General features: G+C 41.7%; 1 protein-coding gene across 1 annotated transcript in view; it reads right to left on the bottom strand.

Annotated features, from left to right (window-relative positions):
- Positions 1 to 27924, bottom strand: part of PRKAR2B (protein kinase cAMP-dependent type II regulatory subunit beta) — a 93940-nt gene that overhangs the window by 41675 nt on the left and 24341 nt on the right. The window contains exon 2 of the mRNA XM_060244731.1: positions 5648 to 5683. Coding sequence (XP_060100714.1) covers positions 5648 to 5683 — 36 coding nt within the window. The remainder of the gene's footprint in view (positions 1 to 5647; positions 5684 to 27924) is intronic.

Raw genomic sequence — 27924 nt, 5'->3', positions numbered from 1 at the left:
TCCTATGTCTACGGGACCCTCTCAGGGGAAAGCTACTCCCAAACATTTATAAAGATAAGATTTGAAGGTAACACTGCTCTGTGTCATTTTGGTTGATCTATACAACTCATCTGAGGGTCCCAACCTACGGTTGAAAACCACTAGCCTAACCATGGATACTGGCCATAGTTAATCCATACCAGGTTCCTCTTTACCATACCTCAAAGGTGGTTAAAGCCATGGTTATATTGGGGGCCCTGGCTACTGTTAAACATGAGTAATGGAGATGTAAGCTTGAGGTTCAGTAGTTCTCAACCAGTGGTACAACATAGCATCCGTTGAACACAGAAGTAGTCTAAGTAGGACACAGGGCTTTCAATCCTGAGGTACCCAAGTATGCTTAGAATAGACAGGAAGATCCAGAATTAAATGGTCTCTGTGAGGAACTAGTCAGGGTCAGCTTGGGTGGGTGACCAGTATAAATTTTTCCTGTCACCTCTACCCAGAAACTCAGGCACACACAATGAAATTCTGTCAGAAATAAACCAGGCACCAAAAGATTTTAAATTTAAATCCAAAAGATATGTTTATTGGATTTCAAAAGGCAAGGAAGAGAGTAAAATAATATTAATTGGTTTTATATAGACCAGGGGTGGCCAACGGTAACTCTCCAGATGTTTTTGCCTACAACTCCCATCAGCCCCAGCCATTGGCCATGCTGGCTGGGGCTGATGGGAGTTGTAGGCAAAAAACATCTGGAGAGCTACCGTTGGCCACCCCTGATATAGACATATCAGTTGGCAGGCAGGCGTTTAACAAAACCAGACAATCTCTAAACAGCAGAAATTGGGCAGGCTAAATTCATATAAAAATACTGGCAGAAGATTTGTAAAGCTAACTAGATTCTTAACAGACAGGCAGAGTTTTTAAAATATATAAAAACTATAAACAGGCAGGCAGTGCTGACTTAGCATTAGGAACACTCTTGTGCAGAGATGGATTATGCTCCTAAACTTGGGTCCGAGGCTAAAAAGAACGGCATCAAACCTTTCAGGTTATAATGAATTTTCAACCAAAGAAATATTTCCTGTTCCCAGATTTTTAATTCGACACTGGGTAAATCAGCCTGTTGTCTGATTTACAGGCTGATTTACCCAGAATAATAAAGGGTCACACATTCTTTGCCATTCACACTGAGGACTTCTGACTTGTGCCAGATAAATCCCCTCACAGACACTCCTTCACTAGCATACGGGACTCACACCTTCGAGTGCTACTACCAAGCCCCTCAATCCTGTGTCTCAGTCCCACCCAGCTAGTTTCCTTGTCTGTATCCTGGGATTTCTTCTCAGCCACAAGAATCTAGTCTCCAGTCAAGAATTTCCAATAACTAAGAATCACTTTCTCTTACAATTTAAAATTTCTGGTACATCTGACTTCTTCAGCTATTTCGGCAGAGAGAAGTACAAATGCCATTCTTAGACTGTTGAGAAGAAAAGGTAATGGCTTTCTCCTTACGGCCTTAAAAACCTTCCAGGCAAAATCACTGGCTCAACTCCTCTACGGTTCACAAACCAGACTGTCTGCCAATCTTCTGATTCTCGAAAGAGTTCAATCAAAATTTCTTAAATCTTTATTCAGTGTACCTAGAAGTGTTTTTAATGCAATACTCAGAGAACAGGCTGATTTACCCAGTGTCGAATTAAAAATCTGGGAACAGGAAATATTTCTTTGGTTGAAAATTCATTATAACCTGAAGGGTTTGATGCCGTTCTTTTTAGCCTCGGACCCTTATCTTGACTGGGCCACACTAATTCTTAATAAAATCAAATGTATTAGTCTAAATCCTGAAGACTTTTTTGCGGAAGCCTGAACAAGGCAAGAACAAAGGCTTCTTGATATTTAATTACAAAATGAGGAAACCTTACTTCCTAAGAGTTTTAGATGTTTAAAATCTTGGTCCAATCTCATAGCTGCTCCGTACTTGTCTGCTATTACCTGTAAACCCTACAGATAGACTCATTAGAGCTCATTTTGAGGCACTTCCCTCTGCTGTATTGCAAGACAAATTTTTGCGAGTGCCCACGCATGAACTATGCTCATGTATGTCTAATATGGTGGAAACCACTACTCATGTACTTTTGCACTGTAAACTTTGCCAGGAAGATCAGTCTAATCTTATATTACCACTTTTGTCTAAATTTAACCCTTTGCAATCCTATCTGAAATTTAGGCCATAAATCTTGCATAACTTCCCCTTAGAAGATTCTCAGAGCTTTGTATCTTACGCTATGGTTAGATTTTGTTGCTCAATGATTAGAAAATATAAATACTTTGAAGATATACTGTAACTTGTTTTTATCTACACTGGATTTTATTCTTTCAATACCAATGATTTTACTTCTATGTTATTACTTTTTTTTTAAGCTATTATTGTGAACTGACAAATATTGCTGGCTTTTGTCATAATAAATGAATTGAAATGGAAATTGACATAATCTAAATCCCCATGTTCACTTGCAAGTATGATGTGCTGTCTCTTACCGACATCACCTACCATGGATTGTCCAACTGTGACATTCTAGCATGGTAACATTAATAACAGTATTAACAACAGAATGCCTGTAAACATATAAAATGTCCTTTCTCTGAAAAAGTGGAACTTTATTTCTGTTATGGTGGGATGCAAGTTCTTTGACAGAGCATTGGTGGGATGTAAGGTACAAAAATGGATGAGAACCACTAGTTGAGGCTACTGTGAGGAAAGGGTAATTTTTAAAGAAAATACAGGTAGGAATAATACAATTCCATGCTTCAATCTCTTGAACATGAACATATGAAGTTGCCTTATACAGAAAGACCCTTGGTCCATCAAAGTCAGTATTGTCTACTCAGACTGGCAGCGGCTCTCCTGGGTCTCAAGCTGAGGATTTTCACGCCTACTTGCCTGGACCCTTTTTAGTTGGAGATGCCAGGGATTGAACCTGGGACCTTCTGCTTACCAGGCAGATGCTCTACCACTGAGCCACCTTCTCTCCCCATAACCAATCTTTAGAGATTGATATGTCTTCCCTAGATTGTAATGTTTTCTTGAGTAGCACTTGCTATACTTAATTCCAAATTTTTCTTCTAAAATGTTATTCATGTGTGAAAGGCTGGAACTAGATGTTGGAAACATACTTGGCATGTATGGGTATGATCCAGTGTGTTCTGCTACAGAGAACCCCAGTTATTTTTAAACTCTTCCCCAACAGCATATGAACATATGAAGCTGCCTTATACTGAATCGGACCCTCGGTCCATCAAAGTCAGTCTTGTCTTCTCAGACTGGCAGCGGCTCTCCAGGGTCTCAAGCTGAGGTTTTTCACACCTATTTGCCTGGACCCTTTTTTGGAGATGCCGGGGATTGAACCTGGGACCTTCTGCTTCCCAAGCAGATGCTCTACCACTGAGCCACCATCCCTCCCCTAAAGGAGTTCCTCTCACTGAACCCTACACTATTGCAGGGTGAGGTTGAACCACTGAATTTAGAAACCACTTGGGGTGAAGGACAGGAAGCAACCTTGTTGAAAAGTAAGCAAGTAGCCTGGGTGAAAGATTTGCAGAAGATTAATTTGAGTGGAAATATGTCACAGTGGCTGCTATAGCCAATTATGGCTATACAGAATGAAGGGAAAAAATAGTCTAGTCACAGCAGGTGGGTTGGAACAACTGCTAAATAATTAACACCCCCACATTATTGCCAGCAGGTGCTTCTACAATTAACCTCTGGATATTTAACTGACAAAAAAAGCAAGAGATTCTTGAACATGAATCTCAAACAGAAAGAAGGAAAGGATAGCCCATGACAACCTGAAAAATCAGGAATGTCACATCCAGGGCAACCCTGAAATGGGTTCAGAAGATAAAGAAGGAATCGGATACATTGAAGGCAATCTGACATTGTTCTACTTGCATATAGGTTTTAAATCTCCGCCATTATTTTGCTGTGCACTGGTCTCCGCTGTCAACAACTCCCCCAATGTTAGGACATGCATAGATTTCCACCTTGAAATCCTTCAAGCTTTTTTTCCTGTTCTGATTAATTTCACCTTCTTTGAAGGTTAGGAAGTTATATTACTGCTTTTCCACAACTCAACCTACTAACATATCAAAGGAAAATTTTGATGACATTAATTAGGTTCTTTGTAAGCTAATTAGCACTTTGCCAGCAAGCTCAGGTCCTATGCATGGAGCTGTTGTTCTCTGCTTCTCTTGGATTTTAACTTGAACTATCAAAACAGGTTTTTTTAGCTTCTTTCAAGTATACCTTAAATGCCCTTTCCCCCTCCCTTCCTTCCCCTTTCAGGAGTAGAGTCCAACTAAAGACTTCCTGGCATGGGAAATTCTCATATGCCAGGATATCCAGTTGCACACAGCTGTAAAATTTGAAGTTTGTTTCTTTCTTGCAAACCAGAATTATAAACTGGAGTTTAAGTGAATGCTTCCAAAATCAGAACATTTTCAACATTCCATTGATGATGAGGAGAGAACACGACAAGCATAGCAAAAAGCTACTTTTATGCCCATTACCAACAATTTGTCTGTAGATGGTGTTTCAATGCAGCCTTTAAGCTGCTAAACAGAATTTAGGATCCTGTAAGAAAACCTTGCAGAAAGAAGGCTAGTACAGGACAAATTTATCACTCAGGCTTCAGGCCTAGTATCAGGAACAGAGGCGGCCCTGCCACTAAGTAAATTAGGCATTCGTCAATGGTGCTGGGCCGGAGGAGCACTGAATTAAGCCCTCCCAGTGCCCTGGGCAAATGCCCCAGCCTACAGCCACCACCTGTCCTCCTCTGTGGCTGTGCCACACCCTGCTGCCTTCACCCACAAATGGAGTATGCTTACAGGAAAGTGAGTCACTCCTCCTCTCCCACCACAGCTTTCATTGTCCCCCCCAAATCATTTTCTTTGGGTTGGTGAACTCAATGTCAAGCATACAAGTTATTCTTAATATAAAGCTGTATTGTTTAGTCTCTTACTTTGCTGGTGCATATCAAAGCTATGTAACCCATTCTCTAGTTCACACCTCTTGTAACAGATGGAAGAGTGTTTGCTTTGAAGATAGTGCCTCCCGGCACAATTCCCAGGCCTGAGCCTTGGACCCAGGATGTTGCTAACCGCAAGAGATAGCCAAACGCATAATTGTAGCCTTTTCACATGCCTGTGTTAGAATTCCTAGTTATCTCTAATATCTCTTTGATGTATCCCTTAAAGCCGCAGCTGCTATGGGTTATACTGTATCACTTTCAACCTGTTCCTTCCATGAGCACAATAGATTATCAATAAACTAAGACTTTGTATCCAAATCATCGCTTGGTTCTTTTGAAACTCCTATGCTTGACACTCAAAGGAACACCATGGGGAGAAAACTGGAAGTCTGCAGTGGGGATGGGAGGAATCAGCAAAAATCATCATCTTCTTTTCCACAAATGGAAATGTTTTTCTGTCTGATGAGCAGTTTCTGCACCAATTGCCCTGCACCATGGCATACACAAGCCCAAATGTGGAAGACTGTGTCAGAGCACAGTTGTTTTCAATTTTACGAAATAGCAACACATACAATAAGGTTCCAACAGTCAAATGCCAACATGCAAAAGAAAACATGCAAATGCATCCAACTGACCTGATGCTCGCCTAGTGAATCGGTTTATCACTGGGGCTAGAAAAGAAAAGAAAAAAGATGGTTAACAAATTCTCAACACTTTAAAGATAGCATAGTGAAACTTTGCTATCAGTATGTGAACCAAACTGTAAATACATTACATTTTGCACAATATATTCACACAATTCACTGCAGAACTTTATACTCACACAAAACTACAATGATAAATCTCTCAGAACATCTTAAAGGAAACTGTGAGGAACTTGATGACCTCAAGGGCACTTCAGCCACTTTTGTTTTGGCCCCGAAACACAGACTCCCAGCCTCCAAAGCTTAGTTGGTCATTCTTAGCAGATACAGGTATTCATAAAGAACATTATTCTCATGATTTGTATGAGTACATTCTAACTCAATAATGTGAGCAGCCAGTTGTCTACTATAACCCAAACTGAGTAACGAGTGAGAGAACAACACTGTCCATGAAGGTTCCTTCTTCTTAAGGGCCAACAAGGACACACTAATATGCTTGGGTTCCTCTTCCCATAATCCCCGGAGGCAGGAAATTGATTGCACTTTCCTTCTTCAGGTAGGGGAGGGGGAAGCTCACCTCTCAGTCTGGAGACTTCCACAGCTCACAATGCGCGCCAGATAAAGAACAAGGCTTACAGAATCCTATGAAACAAGCCATACAGGTAAAGATAACTGCCAGAACAGTGAAAGAACATTGAACATGGAAAGTGACAGTCACTCACCCTTTAGGAAACATAATAGGCTGAACAGAGACCCTCCAACTATGGGTCCAAAGTGTCCTCCATGCCCTCGAGAAGAAAGAACCTACAAAGCAAGTCCAATGTTTTGTTCTCTCTCAGGGGGGAGGGGGATACTTGAGCTCAGGATGTAACAAAGCTCATCTGATTTAGGGAGGGACTGCCAAGCACAGAGATAACAGTAGCACTAAACCACTGGCTATAGGACTCTCTGCCCAAATGATGCATCAGCCATGGCAATAAAATCCATCTTGTAGCATCTGATAAACATTGACACAAGGCCCAGGTAGCACTTGCATATATCTGCAACAGGTGCTTTTGTGTCAAATGCTGCTGACATGGAAGCACTTCTCATTGAATAAGCCAAGATCCCCTCTGGGAATCGAAGGCCCTGAGATTCATATGCAAGGAGATGCAGCCCCTCAGTCACTTGCTTGGCGTAGCCTTAAAAACCATTTCTGCTTTGAATGTTGAATGAAAGGCCACAAAATGGGAAATCAACTTCCTAGATGGTTTGGGCCTTCTGATATAAATGCAGTGTTCTGGTAAGGTCAAGCGAGTGCCAATTCTTTTCCCTAGGAGGAGATGTTTTGGGACCGAAGGATGGCAAACATATCTCTTGTGAGCTGTGAAAAGGTGTGTTGACTTTGGGAATAAAGGTGGATGTGTGTGCAGGACAAACATGTGCTAGTGGAAGATGCAGAAGCCCTTTCTGATGGAAAGAGAACCTATCTCTCAGACCCACCTTGCTGAGGTAACTGCTACCAGGAAAAGTACCTTCAGGGTGAAGAACTTCAGGGAAATACCTCTCAGAAATCTCATCACTGGGAGCCTGGAGAGTGGTGTACCACAAACTGATGGAAGTACAGTGCTCAAGACATGAGAATGGTTTATTCCTATTGTAGCTTCCTGGCTTTGGTGTTTCCCTGGCAGCTCACATGCACCTTGGCCATGGTATTGTGTGTCCTTATACATATGTTCAATCAAGACAGCTAGTCTTAGAAGTAGAGAAGTGCCAGAAGTGCATGTAGTTCCAAAAGACCGATGCTGAGAGAAGCTTCTTGATAGGACATGGTCCCCTTCTTGTGGCTCAGTGAACAATGGGCTCCCCAGCCCATGAGGCTGGCATCTGTTGGGAGTTGTAGGTCAGTGGTCACTAGAAAGGGGTTTGCCTACAAACTGTTTCTTGGTTGTCCACTAAAAGGGTCCTTCCTGAAATGATGATTCATACTGACTCTGATATACTTTTGGAGGGCTAGGGGCCTCTGATATGGCAACAGTATCCACTGAAGTACCCGAGAGAGTGCCCAGGCCCAAGGGACTGCCTCGATAGCTGCAATCATGTAACCTAACAGATATGCAAACACCATCAAGTTCACTGATTCCACAGCCTGAACAATATTTTGTGCTCTTTCTAGTGGAAGAAACACTTTTTTCTGGATTTAATTTATCCCTGCCCCCAAATCTGTGATTACTTGGGCAGGTATCATTGGCTCCTCTGGAAGCTGATTAGAAAGCCACTGTCAAGTCGGCAGATTCAATAACAAGTCCTTGTTGATAACAAAGTAACTAGTTTATTGATATCATGATTCTCGACTACAGCGAAATTGAAAGACTAAAGATCATACAGTAGAATGCCATCATATAAGGTATACTTCAAAGGGATTCTTGAGGGAGGGGTACTATGCAGGGCACATTCACACATTGATGTTACAATTTCTTTCTCAGGCCTGCTTTGTCCTTGAGCGTCTCTTGGCTCCAACCTCCCCCGATGCCCAGCCTGAGAAGGCCCGATAACTTCTTTCACATATTCCCACTTCAAAACAAAGCTACATAACAAAGGAAAGGAGGGGGGTGAGGAGAGTTCGAGCTAGCAGCATTGAAATACAGTATGGCTTTACCCAGGATGCTTTTCTCCTGAACCAAAGATTGAGTGCAGGCCTGACCAAAGTTAAGAGCAGACTTGACAGTCATAACTGGAGAGACTGGAAACAGTGTCCTGAATATCCCTGAGTCCCTGATCTTGGGAGGGTGACCTTATAAGGAGGTCATCAAGTATGGATGTATATTGATTGCTTTGGGATGTAGGCTTGCAACGAGTGAGATGATATTACATGAATATCCAGGGCACTGATGCCAAAGCAAATGGCATTGACCTCAAACTGGAAGTGTTTTCAATTGAAGGTGAATCTCAGATACTGTTTGTCCCAAAGAGTTAAGGGCTTGTGGAGATATGTCTTAGTCAAATCAATGAAGGCCATGAAGTCCTATAGCTGCAGGGCTTCCACAATGGTGTTCAAGGTCTCCATCTTGAACTTCTTGTACCTCACAAAACTGTTCAGGAATCTGAGGTCAAGGATAGCCCTTCAGTCAGCTCAGGCCCATAGCCAGAAAATTCTCGTTGGAGGGGCCCATGCCCCCTGGGGGCCACCGTGGCTACGGGTCTGAGTCAGCTGTTTTTTTTTTTTTTTGAGAACTAGTGAGCACAGAAATCTGTCATGAGGTGGAGTGATTAGGTTTATTGAATAGCCATGAGTTATGGTTTCTTTTACCCATTCATTGATAGCTGATAAATTCCAGGCTTGGTGAAATGTTTGAAACTGTCCCCTCACCAGAGTTAGCCTGACATCATTTTTGTGTTGCCACTGTTTTCCTCCCTTACTGGAGGCTGGTACTTGGGCTGAATTGTTGTATTGACGTGGCTTGGATTTGATCCACAACTGCCACTTGGGATCTGATCGGTAAACATTAATTTGAGAAAAAGCCGGAAAATGCCCTTTTCGGCATTTTTAGACTCTTAAAAAAGACGACTCAGATTCTCTGGTCTGATTTAGCAGCTGAATTAAAGAATTCTGGGGGAAAAACCCTTAAAAGTTTGGCTTTTGGGAGTGGGAAGAATCAGGAGAATGGCAGGGGAAGGGAAGGTTAAAGAGGTGGGTGGGGGGAGAACAGCTGTCAATCTTATTATGCCATCCGCATCAAGTGTCTTTCTGTGGTGTCCTGTTTCCAGGTGATGGCTTTAAGACAAATTAACAACAAACATCCATTCCTCTAATTTAGGGGAATCTTTCATCCTTCTTTTGTCCCTACAATTAGAATCCGTTGAGAAGCCTGAATGTGGTCCTCAAGGCTTGAATAAAGACCAGTCATCAGTTGGCCATCGCAAGTTAAGAACTGTTTTATCTATGTAGCAAAACCAAGATGAGCTCAATGAGGGAAACGGGTGGGGGGAGGGACGGCAGCAATGTTGCCGTTTATTATTTGACTGCAAATAAGAAGACATTGTCTAGAATGGTTAATATTTATAATTTCACACATACTCAGGAATGGATTAGCAAAGGAATGGACTTCTGAAATAAGGCAATAACTAAAAACGAGGCTAGTATGTGTCATGCCTCTTTGTGTTTCCTTAATTACACAGTATAGCTAAATTGATTCCCTTTGCAAGGGTGTTGGTGTTGGCTGGGCTGCTAGCAGCCTGCAGGCAGGGGGCAGGGAGAGATGGGTAATCTGGCCAATAGGGCCACAGAAGTGCTGCAGTGCTCTTTGGCCAGCCCCAGGATTTTCCACATTTTGAAAATCTTTTGTGGATGGCCAGAGCAGAGAGCATAAAAGCGAGGGATTTGTCTGAGCCAGATCCCATGCTGGTTTCCTGAAGTTTGGTTTGGCAGCTGAGACTGCGTGGCTACTGGCTTGCTAGTTCAGCCACTGCTCTGTGCTTGACCTGACTGATTGGTGTCTGCCTGCTGCTGCGTTCTTTGGACATCTGTTCCCTGAGTCCTGTCCCTGCCTGAAGGACCGGAAGAAGATCTCTTGGTTTGCTTCACAAAGAAAGAGTTCATACTGTAACAACTGATCCGTTATCTTTTCCATCTCTTTAATATTCCAAGTTTTGTCAAACCACAATGATATCATTGGTAGGGAACTGGTTTTCTATTTTGAAGCAATGGCAATTTTTGCCACTACAAATAATACTGAAATCAAATATTTTCTAATTTTAGGAATAGAAGTAAATTAGTTACCGTAGTTTATTCACAGCAAAAGCCAGCAAAAAAACAATACAGATAAAACCAATGCCGGTTACAGTAACCCATATAAATTGTGCTGAGAGAACAAAGGTAAAATTGTTACAATCAATTATAAAACATACATACATACATACATAATGGGATTAAACATTTTAAAAACTATCAACTAAGCGAAAGAGGAAGAAAATGCCTAGCTATTTCCCTTCAGAGCTATGAGTGACTTTCTAGTTCTGGTGGCAAGCCAGCCAAATTTAGCTAATTTGAATATAACCCTAGGAAGAGAAGGATTGGGCCAAAAATTCAAAAATTTCATTTCAGGTTTAAACAGAACATCCTTATCTGACATATTTTGCCTAAAATTGAAGCCCAAAACTCATGGATCAATCTGCAATGCCACCAACAGTGGTTGAAAGATCCCTCTTCTCCACACTGCTTCCAGCATTTTGGAATGGCTGACTGCTTCATGTGGAATATTTTTCGTGCCGTAAGGAACCATCTTGTTAAAATTTTGTAAGATTGTAGCTTAGGTATTAATTGTTGAGGATTTAAAGATAGAGGATCTCAAGGTAGTATTCCAGTTCTTATCTAATAATGTCATATTACAGTCTGAATGCCATCTTTTTTCTGAAATTATATTAAGAACACTTTTCAATCAGCAGTTTGTATGTCATCTCAATAAAGTTGCTATTAATACCATCAACTCTTATAAGAATCAGTTCAAAAGGTGTGAATGGCCTATTACGCAATTTGTGAAGCTGGAGACGTGAGGCTAGATGATTTAGTTGAAAATAGTTAAACCAAGGAAGAGGTTTATTTAATAGCTCTTCTAAAGAAGCTCTCCCCCGCCCCCACTGACTGGAGATAAATTGTTCTAGCCAGTCCTGGAAGCCTGGTGGGACAGACAACAAAGGGCAATAGCCAGGGGGTTTTTTTAAGTGAGAAGGGACATATAAATTTGGGGGGGCACTTACCATCCCCATGTTTGCATGGGGGTGAAGGCTGCATCAAGAGGGAACCAAAAGGCCGCCATGCCTGGGTCCAGCAGCAGGATGCAGTCAAGCCCAGGATGCACATCCACACGAGCCACATGTTCCCAGAGAGTGCTGAGATCGGGAACCCAAAATCTTCTCGTCATCCCCGGGCCCAAGGAAGCACGCCTGCAATCTACCAGGGATAGGGCTTTCTCTGTAATGGCCCCTTCCTGGTGGAACTAGCTGCCGGAAGAGGTGAGGGCCCTGCGGGACCTTGCTCAGTTCCGCAGGGCCTGTAAGACAACCCTCTTCCGGTTGGCCTACAACGAACCTGGCATAGGAAATTAAATGTAGCTCTATTAGATCTCTGCCTTGTTTTAATGTTTTGCTTTGTCGTGTTTTAATATTTTTATATTTTAAATGTCTTAACTATGTAAATGTTTAAACCTAATTTTGTTATGGATTCATATGTTGTAAGCCGCCCTGAGCCACCTCAGTGGGAAGGGCGGGATATAAATCATTAAATAAATAAATAAATAAATAAATAAGCCCAGTGCCACGGCCCCAGAGAGGTCATTGGGTGCTGCTCTTCTAGTCAAGCCACTCCAGGCACCAGCAGGTCTCCTTCCTTCATTCCTCCCTGCTGCACTGAAACTGCTTCAGTGGGGAGGGCGCGATATAAATCCAATAAAATAATAAATAATAATTTTAAAAAGGTACCCACCTGGCAAGGGCAAGAGAGAGAGAGTAGCTGCCAGCATGTCTGCGCCTGCCTGGAGTTGTCATACCTGCCTGATGGCTGCTTCACTGGGGCACAAGCATGCTGGCTTCTCTCCCTCCCTCCCCAAGGCAAGCCGAGCTGGCTGCTCCTGCCTGCAGGAGTGGATGGGCAGGCAAGCAGCCCTCTTATGACAGTGCCCCCCTCCCTCCCCTGCTCCTCACTAGAGGCAGCAGCCCAGCCTTCCCAGTCCACGTTCTCCCCTGGCTCATCCACCTGCATCCTGCCTGCAGCTGCTAGCTCCAGGGGAAACGGGGTGCTGGTGGGAGGTCCCCTAGACGAGCTGCTTCAGAGACCCCCAGGGAGCCCTCCAGGCCACTACTCAGTGGGTGTCATGGGTACTGGGGACCCTGCAGAAGAAGCTGAGCCTGCAGAAGAAACTGTGCCCCTGCCACCTGCACCAGTGCCCCTGCCTCCTGCTGGAGAAGATCCAAGCCCCCTGCCTCGCCCTCTCGGGTGGCTCGTGTGCGTGACCACCTTCGTCAGGACCTCAGGGATCGGAGGAGGGCGGCACGCTCACGAGCAAGACGCTCCCTGAGCCCTGAGTTTTGAAAGGATTCTGGCCCTTCTAGGAGTGAGGATGCTTGAGTCTCAGCAGGATCCTGGCTGCCTCTTGAGCCAGCAATTAGCCCAAATGGGCAACAGACAGCAGAGGGCTATATAGCTGTGGGCTTTGGGAGGAGGCTTTGTGGAAGCAACTAGTCACTTACCTGACCTTCTAGCAGCCACTTCGGCTTTTGACTTTGGCTTCTGGACCCCCTCACTTTGGCTTTGACTTCTGGACCCCCTGACTTTGGCTTCTGAACCTCTGACCTGCAATACCTGGACTGTGATTCGGTTTTGGTGCCTTGGACCCTCTTTGCTCACCGGCTACAGATCTTGGACTGCCCCTGGACTTTGCCTGACCTGGCCCCAGCCCATGACAGTGGGAATCGTGCCCTGCCACCACCGCTACATGGCCGGGTGGCCTCTCACCTGGCACAGCTCCAGCAGCCAGCTTTGTGGGCACAAGAAGCCCCCTCTTCCCAGAGCCCATGATTTAAAGAGCCCACCAATCAGCCAATCAGTGGGTCCTTCTCTTTTTTTTTTAGTTTAAATACTTTATTAGGTTTCATAAGAAGTAGTATGGGGAAGGGGAAGTGGAAAAGAGGGTAAAGGGATAAGTTGCAATATATCTGCGTTGCACAATATAATACGAAAAAGAAAAAAGACAATCCAGTATATATAAAAAGTAAATACAAACTGTAAGTCGTACAGTATATCTTATAGTCTATAATTAACATTGTAAAATTTAAAGTAATCAGCAATACATAGCTTCCTTCTACTTATCTCCATACAAAATATATGCTTAAACCAATGTATCAAGCCATATATTAAAAGGTTTCCAAAAATTTCTTGTATCTTGCAGAGTCTTTTCTTTCAACAAAGATGAAAGTGACTCCAATTCTGCTGATTCTAGGATTTTCTCAATTAGCTTTTGCTTTCTAGGTATTTCTTGATGTTTCCAATTTTGTGCAATTAGAATCCTTGTTGTCATGATAATATGTGCCATCAAATGTCTTGTTTCCTTCATGTATTCACTAGGAAAAATGTTCAAAAAATATTTCTAGCTTAAACTATACTTGCATTTTCAGTATCTGCTGTAAAAATTCATTAACCACTTCCCAATATTTCTTCATAGTACCACAAAGCCACCACATATGGTAAAATGATCCCACCTGGGAAGTACATTTTCAACATTTACTAGAAACAGCAGTATACATCTTAGATCATTTTTCAGGAGTCATATACCAACTATAAAACATTTTATACACATTTTCTTTGAAAGTGACTGCTCTAGTTAATTTTGTGTTAAATTTCCATAAAGCCTCTCAAGCAGCCACATCGATATCATGGTCTATATTTTGTGCCTAATTTGTAATAACAGGGAGTATATATTTTTGATCAGTTTTTCTTGGAGCCCCAACATTATTTTGTCAAACCCACATTGCTCATCAACGAAGCCCTCAGTTTTATCTTTAGCATATCTAGATTCAACTTGGTCTCATCCACCAATCCACCAATCCATAGTGACATTTTGATGTTTTAGTTCTTTCATAGATTTTAACTCATTATTTTCTTTCAAAAGATCTTCATCTCTCAGGTGTCCTTTATCCCAAATGCTATTTGTTATAGCTATGGGACCTTTGGCAGACAGAGAAATAGTATTGGAATATAGGGTATATGGTAGAAAAGGAGGAAATTAAAATGAATTTATTTGTGGATGATATATTAGTGGTCTTAGGGAATCCTCTAGAAGCGATGAAAGAATTAGTAATAATTTTAGAAAACTTTAAAACATGTTCAGGTTTGGGAGTAAATATTAAGAAGTCAGAAATAATGTTCAGCAAGATAAGATTTAAAAGAACAAAAAGAAATAGCAAAGTTAACAGGTATGAAACTAGGAATTAAGAAAGTGAAATATTTGGGAGTAATAATAACAAGAAATGTTAAGAATCTGATGGGGATAAATTATAAAATAATATGGAAGAAGATACAAAAAAATTAAATCAATGGAATAATAAGTATTTGAGTATACTAGGGAAGATTAGGGCATTTAAAATGTTCATAATGCCTATTTGTTTCAGGTACTTCCAGAATGGGTATCTAAGAAACAATTAGCAATGTGGGATAAGGCACTAAAAATTGTGTTTTTTTGGAAGAAACAAGCTAAAAATTTTAGTTCTAACTAAGTTTTAACCATCTAGCACTTTGCACTCTGTACTTTAAAAGGAAGTCATTATTTATTTGATTTGGCCTTAATGAACCATTAGATTTGTTTAGCACTAACTGATTATATTGATTATACAGTTTATTTATTTATTTAGAATTTAATTTAATCTAAATAAATTGGGGGAAGGTTATAATTAATTAATTAGTGGTATTAGATTTATTTAAATTGAACCATTTAATTGCTACTGTATTTAAATTTGGTTTTTGCTAATTAATTGGGGTGATTAATTTGTAGAGGGTGGTGTGATTGGGTTTTAGGGGAGGGTAACTTATTAGATCTTGCAATTAATTGGCTAAGTTAATAAGTTGAAAGTTGGAATCAATTCAACTGTTGAATTTAGTTCAGTTTAATTAGTGGATCTAGGAAGCAACTGTTGAGAAGATGCGTAGAGTGAATGGAATAGAAATAGATTAGATTAGTGCGGGGTATATGTTAGTTGGACCATCCTGGCCCGATAACATTGTATGGGGAGGACTATGGCTGGGTCAGGGATTCCGGTCATATGGGGGCGGGGAAGATATGGCGGTGGGTCCAGGTCTTTGTGTTTTAGAAGAGTCCAGAGATTTACGAATGCTCGGACCTCTTCCCACCTGCGTCCCATCCCAAGGCATGTTGGCTGGGGGGCTAAGACAAACTACTCGGCTCTGACATTGGTATTGATTAATGCCAGATCTATCAACAATAAGACCCATACTCTATGAGACTATCTTGTGGAGCAACAGATAGATCTGGCATGTGTGACTGAGACCTGGGTGTGTGATGGTGAAACTGTGGCTCTGAACCAACTTGCTCTACCTGGGTTCTCGGTCCTCCACCAATCTCGGACAACCAGGTGGGGTGAGGCTGCAATGCTCATTTGTGATTCTTTTTCTTTCAGGGCACTCCCTGCCCCAAATATAACTGGCATTGAATGTGTCAGCCTGGTGTAGGAGGCTGAGGAGAGTTTGGCTATCTGGGTGGTGTACTGGCCGCCTACCGCGCCCCCAGTGAGCCTGCCTGCCCTCCTGGACGCGTTTCGGCCTGGGCGTTGGACTTCCCCAGGTTAGTGATCCTGGAGGATTTCAATCTTCATGCTGATGATGCAGCGTCCATGCAGATCGCAGGACCTAGTGTCCTACATGGAGACACTAGGACTCAGCCAGATTGTATCGACTCCCACTCACCAGGCTGGGCACACGCTACACTTAGTTTTTGGGGCCAGGATAACATCTGATCTGATAACTGTTGCTCCAGTTCCATGGTCAGATTATTATGCCCTGAAAGTCCAATTTGACCTGCAGCCCTCCTCCTGTTTAGGCGGCGGGCAGATTTATGCTCGCCTGCGGAGCCAATTGGACCCAGGGCAGCTTCAAACAGCTTCCTTCTTCAAAGAAAGAAGGCATTTTCATCCACCAATCTTGGTACCCAGCTCTGCAAAACACCCTACAGACTATAAATCGCAGAAAGTCTCAGACCAACCAGCAAATTCCACAGAACAATCAGCACAGTCAACAACCATCTTCCTTATCTTCAAACCCCTTCCAACCCTCCCAGCAATTAACACGGAACAATGGTCACATTCAACAGCCAGTTTCCTTATCACTACCCTTCCAGGAAGCCCCACCAAGCAATGGGCACATCCACAAACTAATTGCCCTTTCATCACGCCCCCTCCAGCCTAGAAATAGCAGCTCTCCAGCAGCCCTGGCCCCACTCAATGCACAGCAGCCAAGAAGGTCTGAGCGCCTGCTCCGGCTGCAACGCCACTGAGGATATTCTCCGCAGCTAAGAACGAAACGTCTGGAAGGAAAACTTTCTCCAGTAGAACACGGCACTTGATCCTGAAAGATTCTACAAACCCTAAAGAACCTTCTTACTTGTATCAACAATTTAACAAACCCCAAATAGTGATAAACAATACATTAAACAAAGCCTTTTTGCCAAAACAAGCTTTAGTTATTACAGACACCAAACAGTCCAACTCACAGTAGCAGTTCACTAAAATATGTCTTCCAAATAGATAGTTCAGTCAGGTCTAGTCCTTCAAAAAACACATCCAGATACTCCAAAATAAAAACTTGTGAAATTTATTTAAGTTGTAATCCAAGGTTGGGTGCCCAATGTTATAGTCTCCAAGAAAAGCAGTTAAATAAAAACCCCATATATCTCCAACAGAAGAAAATCCAACAAAAAGAAAAAGGGGAAGGAAAAAGAAGAAATAACTCCAAAGATAGTAGTATTTTACAATCCAATTATAAGTCCTCAAAAAAGGAAAGGAAAAAAATGGAACAAAGACAGGAAAATAAGCCCAAAAGAAAAAAAAATGACAAAAATCACATTCAGCCAACCATCTCTTTGTAATCCATTAAAAATGTAGAGAAGAATGAATGCTGGAAACCATATTGTATATCAAAGATTTTGTAATCCACTTGGGAACTTCACAATTATTCATCCTAAAGTCAGCAGTATAATTGCTTTTTTATAATCCACTGAACATATCCAATGGGTCCATGTGTGTATATTTAAGACCAGCAAAGTTTTATTCAAGATGTATACCTTCCCTTCAACCTTACCAGAGTTCTGTTATATATTTAAGACCCAAAAAGATTTATTCAAAATGTATATCCTCTGACCATTGAAGATATGCTCCAAGAGTCTTTCTCTAGCCTTGCAGACTGAGTTCAAGATCCTTGCAGCAGCTAGTCCTCTCAGCCCAATGTAGGTACTGCTAGCTTGTCACTTATCTGTAGTTCAACGGTGAGAGCTTTTACCTTTAAAGTTCAATTCAAATTACTACAAATCAAATTTTGGTTCTTCTTTATCTTAAAAGACTGGTGTGAGCTGAACAATTATTCCAGAGCAACACTATGAAAGTCTGCAATTTAGGCACAGTCTTTTGGAAGCCTTTAAAAAGGGAAAGAGGGAGCTGATTATTTCCCCCCTTCCTCTTCTCAATTGCCTCATCCGCGCTCCGCTCACACTTTCCACTCACAGCCTCCAGTCTTTTCCATAGCGTTATTTTAAAAGTTGAATAAAGTTGAGTAAGATGAAAAAAGAAACTTACAGTTCATCTGGTGAGTATAGAAACGAAACTGGTCATGCAGAGTTGCTACTTAAGAAGAGAGAAACCAGCAGTCAACCCCGATGCTATTTAAAAATGGCTATTGGGACAGTGAGGCTCGCAGCGATGTCGGGTTCAGGAATCAGCCGCTGCTGACAACCCTGATCCACAACATCAAGCCGCCTGCCTTCTTGGACCCTTCCTGGATTCCAGAGTCGAGTCCCCCAGTATGGAGGACCCCTCAGCTACCCGGTTAGAGAGCGGCCCTGGGTGAGCCGGCCTGGGTCGCTCTCTAGCTTAGGTCACCGAAACCGGAAGCCCTATTGTTGTTAGATCTCTCAGCAGCATTTCACATGGTTGATTACCATCTAATGACCCACCGCCATTATGACTCACCACTTTTATTGATTGAGCTTCATTCTGCATGTTGTCAATGTGTTATGACTGGTCCCATGGCTCAAGGGGAAATGGTCAGGGAGGCCAGAAGGAACACCTCCATTATGCTTTACCTGTCCTTGGTTACAGGTTCCCCCATTGCCCTTGCTCTCGTTAAGCCTCTTGTGAGAACCATTCAAGGTGGTCACAATGTGAAACTGCAGGCATAGCCTCCTTGGACCCCCTGTCCAGGACCCAACACAGTGGGCATGATAACCATGGTAGGTCACTGCCTCACATTTCGTAATTCCAGACCATTAATACATGCCATTTTCAATGCAGGTCTGCCAACTATTACATTGGTTTACATGTCTTTTCTCCAGTGTCTTCTTCCCATAGCCATCACCCACCTTTGGTGCTACAAAAGCATCTGATCACTGGTAAAGTGATTGCCTGATGTCACCTGGGGTGTCACCGCAGCTAGGTCTAGGATGGGACTTAAAGTTTTAAGTTTAGGTTTGATTTCTATCCTGTCCCCCCATTATAATAAGTTTCAAAATAGGATAGATTTATAGAGGTTTTTCAGGCAAACCAAATTGAGAGCATTCTTTAAAGAAGATAGTGAATATGATAAGGCATTACTTAAATCTAAATCTACATTTTTGCCACCAATTATAGACCCTGCAATTATTATCTTTGAGCAAATGGTCCTGAGGGACCTAGTTGACTTACAGTCCCATCCGGAGTTTGTTCATTATAATCTTATGAAAGATGAACATTTAGTATTAAGACAATTGACATCAGCCTCGGATATCACAATTCAACAGGCTGATAAGGAAGGGGTACTGGTGATACTTAATACAAAAGATTATGACCTGGAGAACATCAGACAGGTGAGTAATGAAATATATTATCAGCCAGTGAATACAGACCCTGCAGACAGAGTGAGGAAAATAATACAGATTTTTTGCACGCTTTGAATATTAACATCATTAACAAGGCAACATAAGTTTCTGAATTAAGAATTCCCCAGGGTGCCTATATTTGACTCAGTACCCAAAATACATAAGGACACATGACCATCGCCAGGACCCCCAATTATTTCGGGATATAGCTCCTTATTGGAGCCATTGGCTAAATATTTAGATCAATTTTTGATGCCATTTGTAAGTAATGCAGAATCCTACATAAGGATATAAAGGATGTTATTTGTAAACTGGAAGGAAAATCTACCCCTCCACAAGTGGTGCTCTTTGCAATGAATGTTGAAGCACTCTATAGCAACAAACGACATGTAGAAGCAAGGAAGGTGGTGGAAGGAGTGCTATTAAGAAAACAGGACCAGACAGTTTCCACATGTTTTTAATGGATTTATCTAACATTATTTTGGATTATAATTACTTTAGATATAAAGACTAATTTTATTTTCAAATCAAAGGAATAGCGATGGGGAGCCTAGTGGCTCCATACATCGCAAACCTATTTATAACAGATCTGGAAAATAAAGTGATTCTTAATCCTCAAGTCAATTCATTTTACTCACAAGAGTTCTGAAAGAACTCCAAGGTTAGCTTGTGGATCTCCTGGCAAAAATATGTAATCTTTCATTGAAATCGGCCTCCATTCCTGAGGACTGGAAGGTAGCAAATGTCACCACCATCTTTAAAAAAGGGTTCCAGAGGAGATCCGGGAAATTATAGGCCAGTCAGTCTGACTTCAATACCGGGAAAGTTGGTAGAAACCGTTATCAAAGAGAGAATTAGTAGGCACATTGATTAACAAAAGTTATTGAGGAAGACTCAGCGTGGGCTCTGTAAAGGAAGATCTTGCCTCACTAACCTATCAGAGTTCTTTGACGGGGTGAACAAACATGTGGACAAAGGGGACCAAATAGATGTAGTTTACCTTGACTTCCAGAAAGCTTTTGATAAAGTTCCTCATCAAAGGCTTCTTAGTAAGCCCCAGAGTCATGGAGTAAAAGGATAAGTATTCTTCTGACGAATTAATAGGAAACAGAGTGCGTATAAATGGGCAATTTTCGCAGTGGGGGGTGATAAGCAGTGGAGTACCGCAGGGCTCAGTACTGGGTCCGATGCTTTTTTGTCATTGTTTTGCTAGATCTGCTTTTTTTGTTGACATTATTACTATTTTTTTAACACTTAATTTTTTTTTTATTTACCAAATATCATCATATACAAAAACAGTAAGCAGAAATCATATACAAATAAATGAATGTAAACATAAAAGGAAAAAGGAAAAGCAATATATAATAACACAACCTAAGATCACAGTGTTTTTATAAAAAACATAACATTCAGCCTAACACAGAGAGTTGATGTAGTAAAGTCACATGGAGACTTTCTCAAGTGCTTGTTAATATAGGACGAAGTTCAGGTATTTTTTTTTTGGCATCTTACATTTCTTTGATGAATTATCATTAACAAATTCAAGAAAAGTATGCCATTTTTCAATAATTTTTCCCCCTGCCTTAGGATTTTCATTGAGTATAAGTTGGGAGGCTATTTTGTCTTGGATTACAATGTCCCATACCTTTTGGAACCAAAGAGTGGTAGATGGAATTCTTGCAACTTTCCAATTTTAACAAGTAGAATTTTCCCCGCCAAAAGCAGTAGTGAAATAAGTTCAGCTTTTAAAGAGAAAAAGTTCTTACGTGGCCAAAAATTAAGAAGAATAGATTCAGGAGTGCGTGGAATGGTTTCATTTACTATAGCTTCAATTTTGTCTATTATTGCATTCCAGAATGCTTGAATTTTTTGGTAAGTCTACCAACAATGTAAGAAGGATCCTGTATCGCCACATCCTTTCAAGCAAAAGGGATTGGAACTCCGCTGTGCATGACTCAAACAAAGTGGAGTTAGATACTAATGAGAAAATAGTTTGTATTGTTGCACTTTGAAAATGGTAGATTTAGACTTACAAAGTGGCGAAGTCCAAATTGTAGACCATTGCTCTTCTGTGAGTTGAATGGCACAATCTTTGTGCCAGGAGTTTTGTTGTGATGTAAGATGTGACCAATTTTTCTGGTTTAATAATAAATATAATTTCGAAATTGCGCCTCTCATGTTTGTGTTTTCTTTCTGAATGAGTTTTTCAAACGCATTAAGCTGATTTGTCGTCGGTATAACCGGAATCACTTTATTTAAGACTTCATGTAGTTGATGATATTCATACCAGGGGATAGTGATTTTAAATTTAGATTCCAGTTGACTGCGAGTACACAAATGGCCTTTAATACTGACATCTGTAAGCCTGAGAATTTTCTGTTGCCTCCAAATTTTAAAGTTGGAAGCCCTGGAGGAAACCAGGGTTGACCTAAAAAAGCCATTACTGGCGTAGAAGGTTGAACAACAGAAGACCTATATTTATCCCAAAACACCAATATGAAATGTAAGTAGGGATTATTCAGATGGACTTTCTTCCTATCAGCTTTGGTGTTCCATAAAAATCCATTAAGATGCGTAGGAAGAATACTTGTTGATTCAATTTGAAACCAAATATAGCAGAATATTATGAAGTTGGGCCGCCACATAGTATTTGTCTAAGATTGGTGCACCCAACCCGCCCTGAGCTGATGGTTTATAAAGTAGATGAAAAGAGATCCTTGCTTTCTTACTGTGCCATAAAAACAAGGATATGTGCTTTTGCCAGGTCTTCATGTCATTACGTGGCATTGGGATCGGGAGGTTTTGGAACAAAAAAAGAAATTTAGGTAGTACAAATGTTTTTAGCAAATCAATTTTTTCCAGAAGGTTAAGATTAAGTTTAGACCATATAGATAGATTGGTTTTTTGTTGTCGCAAAAAGTTGTTTATAATTTGATTTAAAAAGTTTTGTTAGCGTTAGAGGGATGTGAACACCCAAGTGTCGCCACGATTTAGTGACCCATTTAAAGGGAAATGAGTGCGAAATTTGTTGGTAGACATCTGGAGGAACACTTATTGGAAAGATTTCCGATTTGGAAATGTTTATTGTGAATGACAGTCATAAACTACACAGAGGCTCGGGGTCTGGACCCCCCCCCTTCTGGATTTTCCCAGTGGGGGCTAAGCCCCCACCGGACAACCAACACAGGACTTGGGGTTTCAAAGGCATGAATGGGGTGATAAAGGCTATGTGTGATTTTCCCTCTGAGCTGCAAAGTCAGTGTAATGACTTTACAACTTCAGCTTCTTAGAAATGCTAACTGAGCTAAAACAGACACAAATGAATTAGAGGGATGGTGTCAATATGCATATTAACTAGTGTTGGTAGGCTCTAATTGGGTAAATCAATACATTGGCAGACCTGAGTCAAGGGGGTGAGGAGAGGAGATCTGGTAACTTTCTTTCCTGGCATAGCTCTCGTAGCACACATGAGATACAGACCTCTCTGAGATCTAGAAAAGTGACTATTTTTTTCATCCATCCAGCCGATCTAGAGTGTTGAAGGACTCTTGATATTGTAAAGTAATTGAAATCTGCAAAAGTTTTCACTTGTATCTTTGGATTCTCTGGATTAATTACTAAAGTATGGATATCCAGCACATATCAATCCTTATAAGTTTGGTGTCTGTTGGAAAATAAAGCCTGGCTGGCTACAACCACTTTTAATGTACCAACAGTCAGACTGCAGGCTCTCTTTGGTGGATTCAACATACTTGCTTGGTTCCAATTTACATTTGGGGGGAAAGTGAGATTGAGTGTGGGTGGACATGAAGATCAGAGGCCTTTAAGAACAAAATTTGAGGCCAGTGGCACCTTTAGAAGAAGAAGAAGATGATATTGGATTTATATCCCGCCCTCCACTCTGAAGAGTCTCAGAGCGCCTCACAATCTCCTTTACCTTCCTCCCCCACAACAGACACCCTGTGAGGTGGGTGGGGCTGGAGAGGGCTCTCCCAGCAGCTGCCCTTTCAAGGACAACCTCTGCCAGAGCTATGGCTGACCCAAGGCCATTCCAGCAGGTGCAAGTGGAGGAGTGGGGAATCAAACCCGGTTCGCCCAGATAAGAGTCCGCACACTTAACCACTACACCAAACTGGCTTTAGGAACCAACCAAGTTTTATTCTGGGCATCAGTTTTTGTGTGCATGTACACTGTTTCATTTAGATTACACACACACTTATTTTATCTGACATGAGCCTTTTTTTTGCTATTAATCATTGATCTTATTTATTGTGTTGCTGCTGTTGGTTTTATGATATGAGCCATCCTGAGTCCATTTTGTGGGTAGGGCAGGATATGTTGAACACATGAAATGAAATGAAAGTTTGATTTCTGAGTATACGGGAAAACTGAATGATTTAGGTATCAACATCAGCTGTAAACTGTAGCATATACTGAACCCAACATGTAGTTGGTGACAGCCAGTTAAGTGCAGTAATTAAGTGCGCAGACTCTTATCTGAGAGAACTGGGTTTGATTCCCCACTCCTCCACTTGCAGCTGCTGGAATGGCCTTGGGTCAATCATTTTCGTAGGAGTTGTCCTTGAAAGGGCAGCTGCTGTAAGAGCTCTCTTAGCCCAACCTACCTCACAGGGTGTCTGTTGAGGGGGGGGGGGAAGGTAAAGGAGATTGTGAGCCACTCTGATTCAGAGTATAGGGCAGGATTTAAATCCAATAATAATATCCTCCTCCTCCTCATCTCAATTTATACCGCATCCTACCCCCTAGCAAAAAAAATCCATGCCTCATGTCAGAGAAATATTTGTGTGTGTGTGTAACCCCAGAAACTCTAGTGTCTGAAAAAATATCAAAAAGTAAGAAGGCACTGTGAAGGGGGCTATAGACACCACTTTGTTGGTGTTAAAGGTGCCACTGGGCTCCAACTCAGTCCTCACATTTGTTGACTGCTTTATTATCTGTAAGAGCCCCGTGGCACAGAGTGGTAAAGCTGCAGTATTGCTGTCGGAGCCCTCAGCTCACAACCCGAGTTCAATCCCAGTGGAAGCTGGTTCAGGTAGCCTGCTCCAGGTTGACTCAGCCTTCCATCCTTCCGAGGTCGGTAAAATGAGTACTCAGCTTGCTGGAGGGAAAGTGTAGATGACTGAGGAAGAAAATGGCAGACCACCCCATAAAAATGTTGTGAAAGCAACGTCACCACAGCGTCGGAAACTACTGGTGCTTGCACAGGGGACTACCTTTACCTACCTTTACCTTATTATCTGTATACCAATTTACTGTGATTTACACATCTTACCCAATGTGTTATTCCAATCTTAGCTGGATTTATTGTTCAGTTACTTACCCCTCCTTTCTTACCTATATGTAATCCTTGAGGAAATCTGTTTCAGTGAATCTTAAGGAGTGGACATACTAAGCTTCTCAGTTGTACCCATAATGGAATGTTGTTTGACTTGTAGGTAAAAACTGAAATCTCAAATCTTATTCCCATATTTATTAATTCTTGTGTTTGCATGCTAATTTTATGCAATTCACAGATCTTTCTCACATCCAGTCTCAACTGTAATCAGCTATAATCACCCAGTATTTTATGCATCTTGGCTTTTCTGACAACCACCCAACCACTGTAAGTAAGGGTTGAGGAAATTGTTTTCAATGTATCTGACGAAGTATGCTAGTACAGGATAGCTTATACCCAGAATAAAACTTATTAAGTCTTAAAGGTGTTACTGGACTCAAGCTTTGTTCAACTAGTTCAGGGGTGGCCAAAGGTAGCTCTCCAGATGTTTTTTTGCCTACAACTCCCATCAGCCCCAGCCATTGGCCATGCTGGCTGGGGCTGATGGGAATTGTAGGCAAAAAACATCTGGAGAGCTACCGTTGGCCACTCCTGAACTAGTTAATGATTGGAGAAGAAATTGGGGGGAAGAATAACACTATTGCTATGTTGCATACATATTGCTATAGTATTTGGGGGTTCTTTTGGCAGAAAGATATTTTGTGTCTTCTTCAAGCCTGTGATTGTTTACATTCATTTAAGTGGATGCTGAACCAGATCCTTTTGAAAATTAATGGCCCCAGCGAGCATTTTTTTTTTTTCAAAATGACTACACTCTTAAAGACTTGGTCAAGTAGGTGTGTATTGACAATTGTTCACCACCTAGGCATAGGGTTGCCAATCCCCAGTTGGGGGCAGGGGATCCCCCAGTTTGGAGGCCCTCTCCGTGCTTCAGGGTCATCAGAAAACAGTGGGGGGGAAGGGAAATGTTCCCCTAAAGCTTTTCTGTATTGCCTTTTACTGTCAAATTTGTGACCATTAGTTTGTCCTATGCACATGATATGTATATCTGCAGACCTATGGGCATTGTGCTCCCAGCTTTGGATGGTACCACATTGGTGCCAACCCAAAAGGTGAGGAGCTTGGGAGTGATCATGGATGCCTCCCTTTCCAAGGAGGCCCAAATCACGATGGTTGCCAGGTCTACCTTTTGTTATCTTCGGCAGATCAGGCAGCTAGCACCATATCTATCCCCCCAGGACCTGGCTACAGTGATCCATGCAATGGTCACTTCCAGACTAGACTACTGTAACTTGCTCTATGCTGGCTTACCCTTGAGAGTGATCTGGAAACTGCAGCAGTTGCAGAATGTGGCGGCTCGCCTGCTAACTGCACCACCTTTACGGGTGGGCATTCAGTCGGCGATTTGCAGTCTGCACTGGCTGCCCATCGAGTACCGGATCCGCTTCAAGGTTCTAGTGCTAACATTTAAAGCCTTACGCGGCCTGGGACCAACATACCTGCGGGACCGTCTCTTTCCATATAGGCCAAGGAGGTCGTTACGTTCGGCCTCCCAACATCTGTTGGCTGTCCCCAGCCCAAGAGACACCTACCTCACCTCAACTAGGGCCAGTGCTTTTTCAGTCCTGGTCGCAACCTGGTGGAATCAGCTCCCTATTGAGATCTGAGCCCTACCTGGCTTATTAGCCTTCCGTAGGGACTGTAAAACAGAACTGTTCCGCCAGGCTTTTAGCTGAGGTTGCGGGCATCTATTCTTGATCTGGTTGGCCTCCCCGGCCAGCGCTGTCATCTGTGCTAGGAACTGGAATAAAAACTGCCATTCCTATGAGATATCATGATGTGAGATGTCTAGGCTGGGCAATATGTGATGTCATGGTAATCTGAGTGCTGTTGAGTTGTCTGTTTTAAAGTGTTTTTATTGTATTTTATTGTTTTATTAAATGTACTCTGCCCTGAGCCCAATGGGGAATGGGCGGAATAGAAATTTACTAAAATCAATCAATCAATTAATCAATCTTAAAGTGACTATTCTAAAAGTGAATTTCAAAAACAGGACACAGCAAGAGACCTCTGAGATACCACTATAACCACTGGCCAACTCCCACCTTTTTCTGGGTTTGGCCATTGTTGGGGGAGGGTGCTCCCTAAATTTATGGGGAAGGAGCTTCTCCATAAATTCATAGGTAGTGATAATGGAGGCCCCTCCCTGTGATGTCACTGGCTCCTCCCTATGATGTCACTAGATCAAATGTCTCTGGCTGGGCCCCAGCCCCCCCCCCCCCCCCGGAAATTGAAAAGTCTATGCCCCTGTTGTGAATCCTGAATATTTGCTAAATGTAGTTATAGAATTCATTAATTTAGTTAGAGATTGTAGGAGACTACTTAAATAAAAAACCGTGTCATCTGCAAAAAAGGCATATCTTATGAGAAATGCCGTTTACCACTATTCCTTCTATCTCCGGATCTGAATGCACTACATGAGCTGGGGGCTCTAATGAAAGGGCAAATAAAATTGGGGAGAGGGGACATCCCTGGTGTGTACCCCTTGATAAATATATCTCATCTGATCTATAATTATTAAGATTTATTTGGGTTTTGGGGGCTTTATAAATGGCTGTTATTGATTTTTAAAAATGCGAACCAAAACCCATATGTTGTAAAACAGCTTTAAGATAATTAATTTCTAACATATCAAACGCTTTCTCAGCATCTAGAGAAAGAATTAGAGATGTTACTTGTGTTGTTTTACCATAATGAATTAAGTTGAGGGCTCTCCTGATATTATTAGTAATTGTACGTCTAGGTATGAAACCTGTCTGGTCAGTATGAACATAAGTACTAATAATTTTATTTAATCTGCAGGCCAAAACTGTTGAAAAATTTTTTAAATCATGATTGAGGATCGAAATAGGTCTATACGATTTGGGATTTTGTTTGTCCTTACCTTCTTTATATAACACAATCATTTTAGAGTCCTTCCAGGAATCTGAAAGAATACCTTCCTCCTTTACCAAATTACAGGTTTTTGTGAGGGGACTAGTTAATAAACTAGATCTGAATTTTTTGTGGAATTCAATGGGGAATCCATCTTTCCCCGTTGCTTTATTGTTTTTGATTGAGGACAATGCCTCTAAGATTTCCAATTCAGAAAAGCGCCTATTCATAAATTCAATATCATCTTTAGATAGTTTCCAGTCAAATTTAGTATTCTTTAAGTATTCCTTAAAGTTTAGGTCACCTTCTAGGGATGTTTTATATAAAGAATAGTACTCCTGAAATACTTTAGTTATTTCCTTTGATGAGGTATGTATAGTGCCTTGGGATGAATGTATGGAGTGAATCAGTGAATTAGCACATTTTTGCTG

This window comes from Heteronotia binoei, chromosome 8, assembly GCF_032191835.1.
Source record: "Heteronotia binoei isolate CCM8104 ecotype False Entrance Well chromosome 8, APGP_CSIRO_Hbin_v1, whole genome shotgun sequence".
Lineage (NCBI taxonomy): Eukaryota > Metazoa > Chordata > Lepidosauria > Squamata > Gekkonidae > Heteronotia > Heteronotia binoei.
Note: the sequence above shows the minus strand (reverse complement) of the source record. Positions and strands in the feature narration are given on the sequence as shown.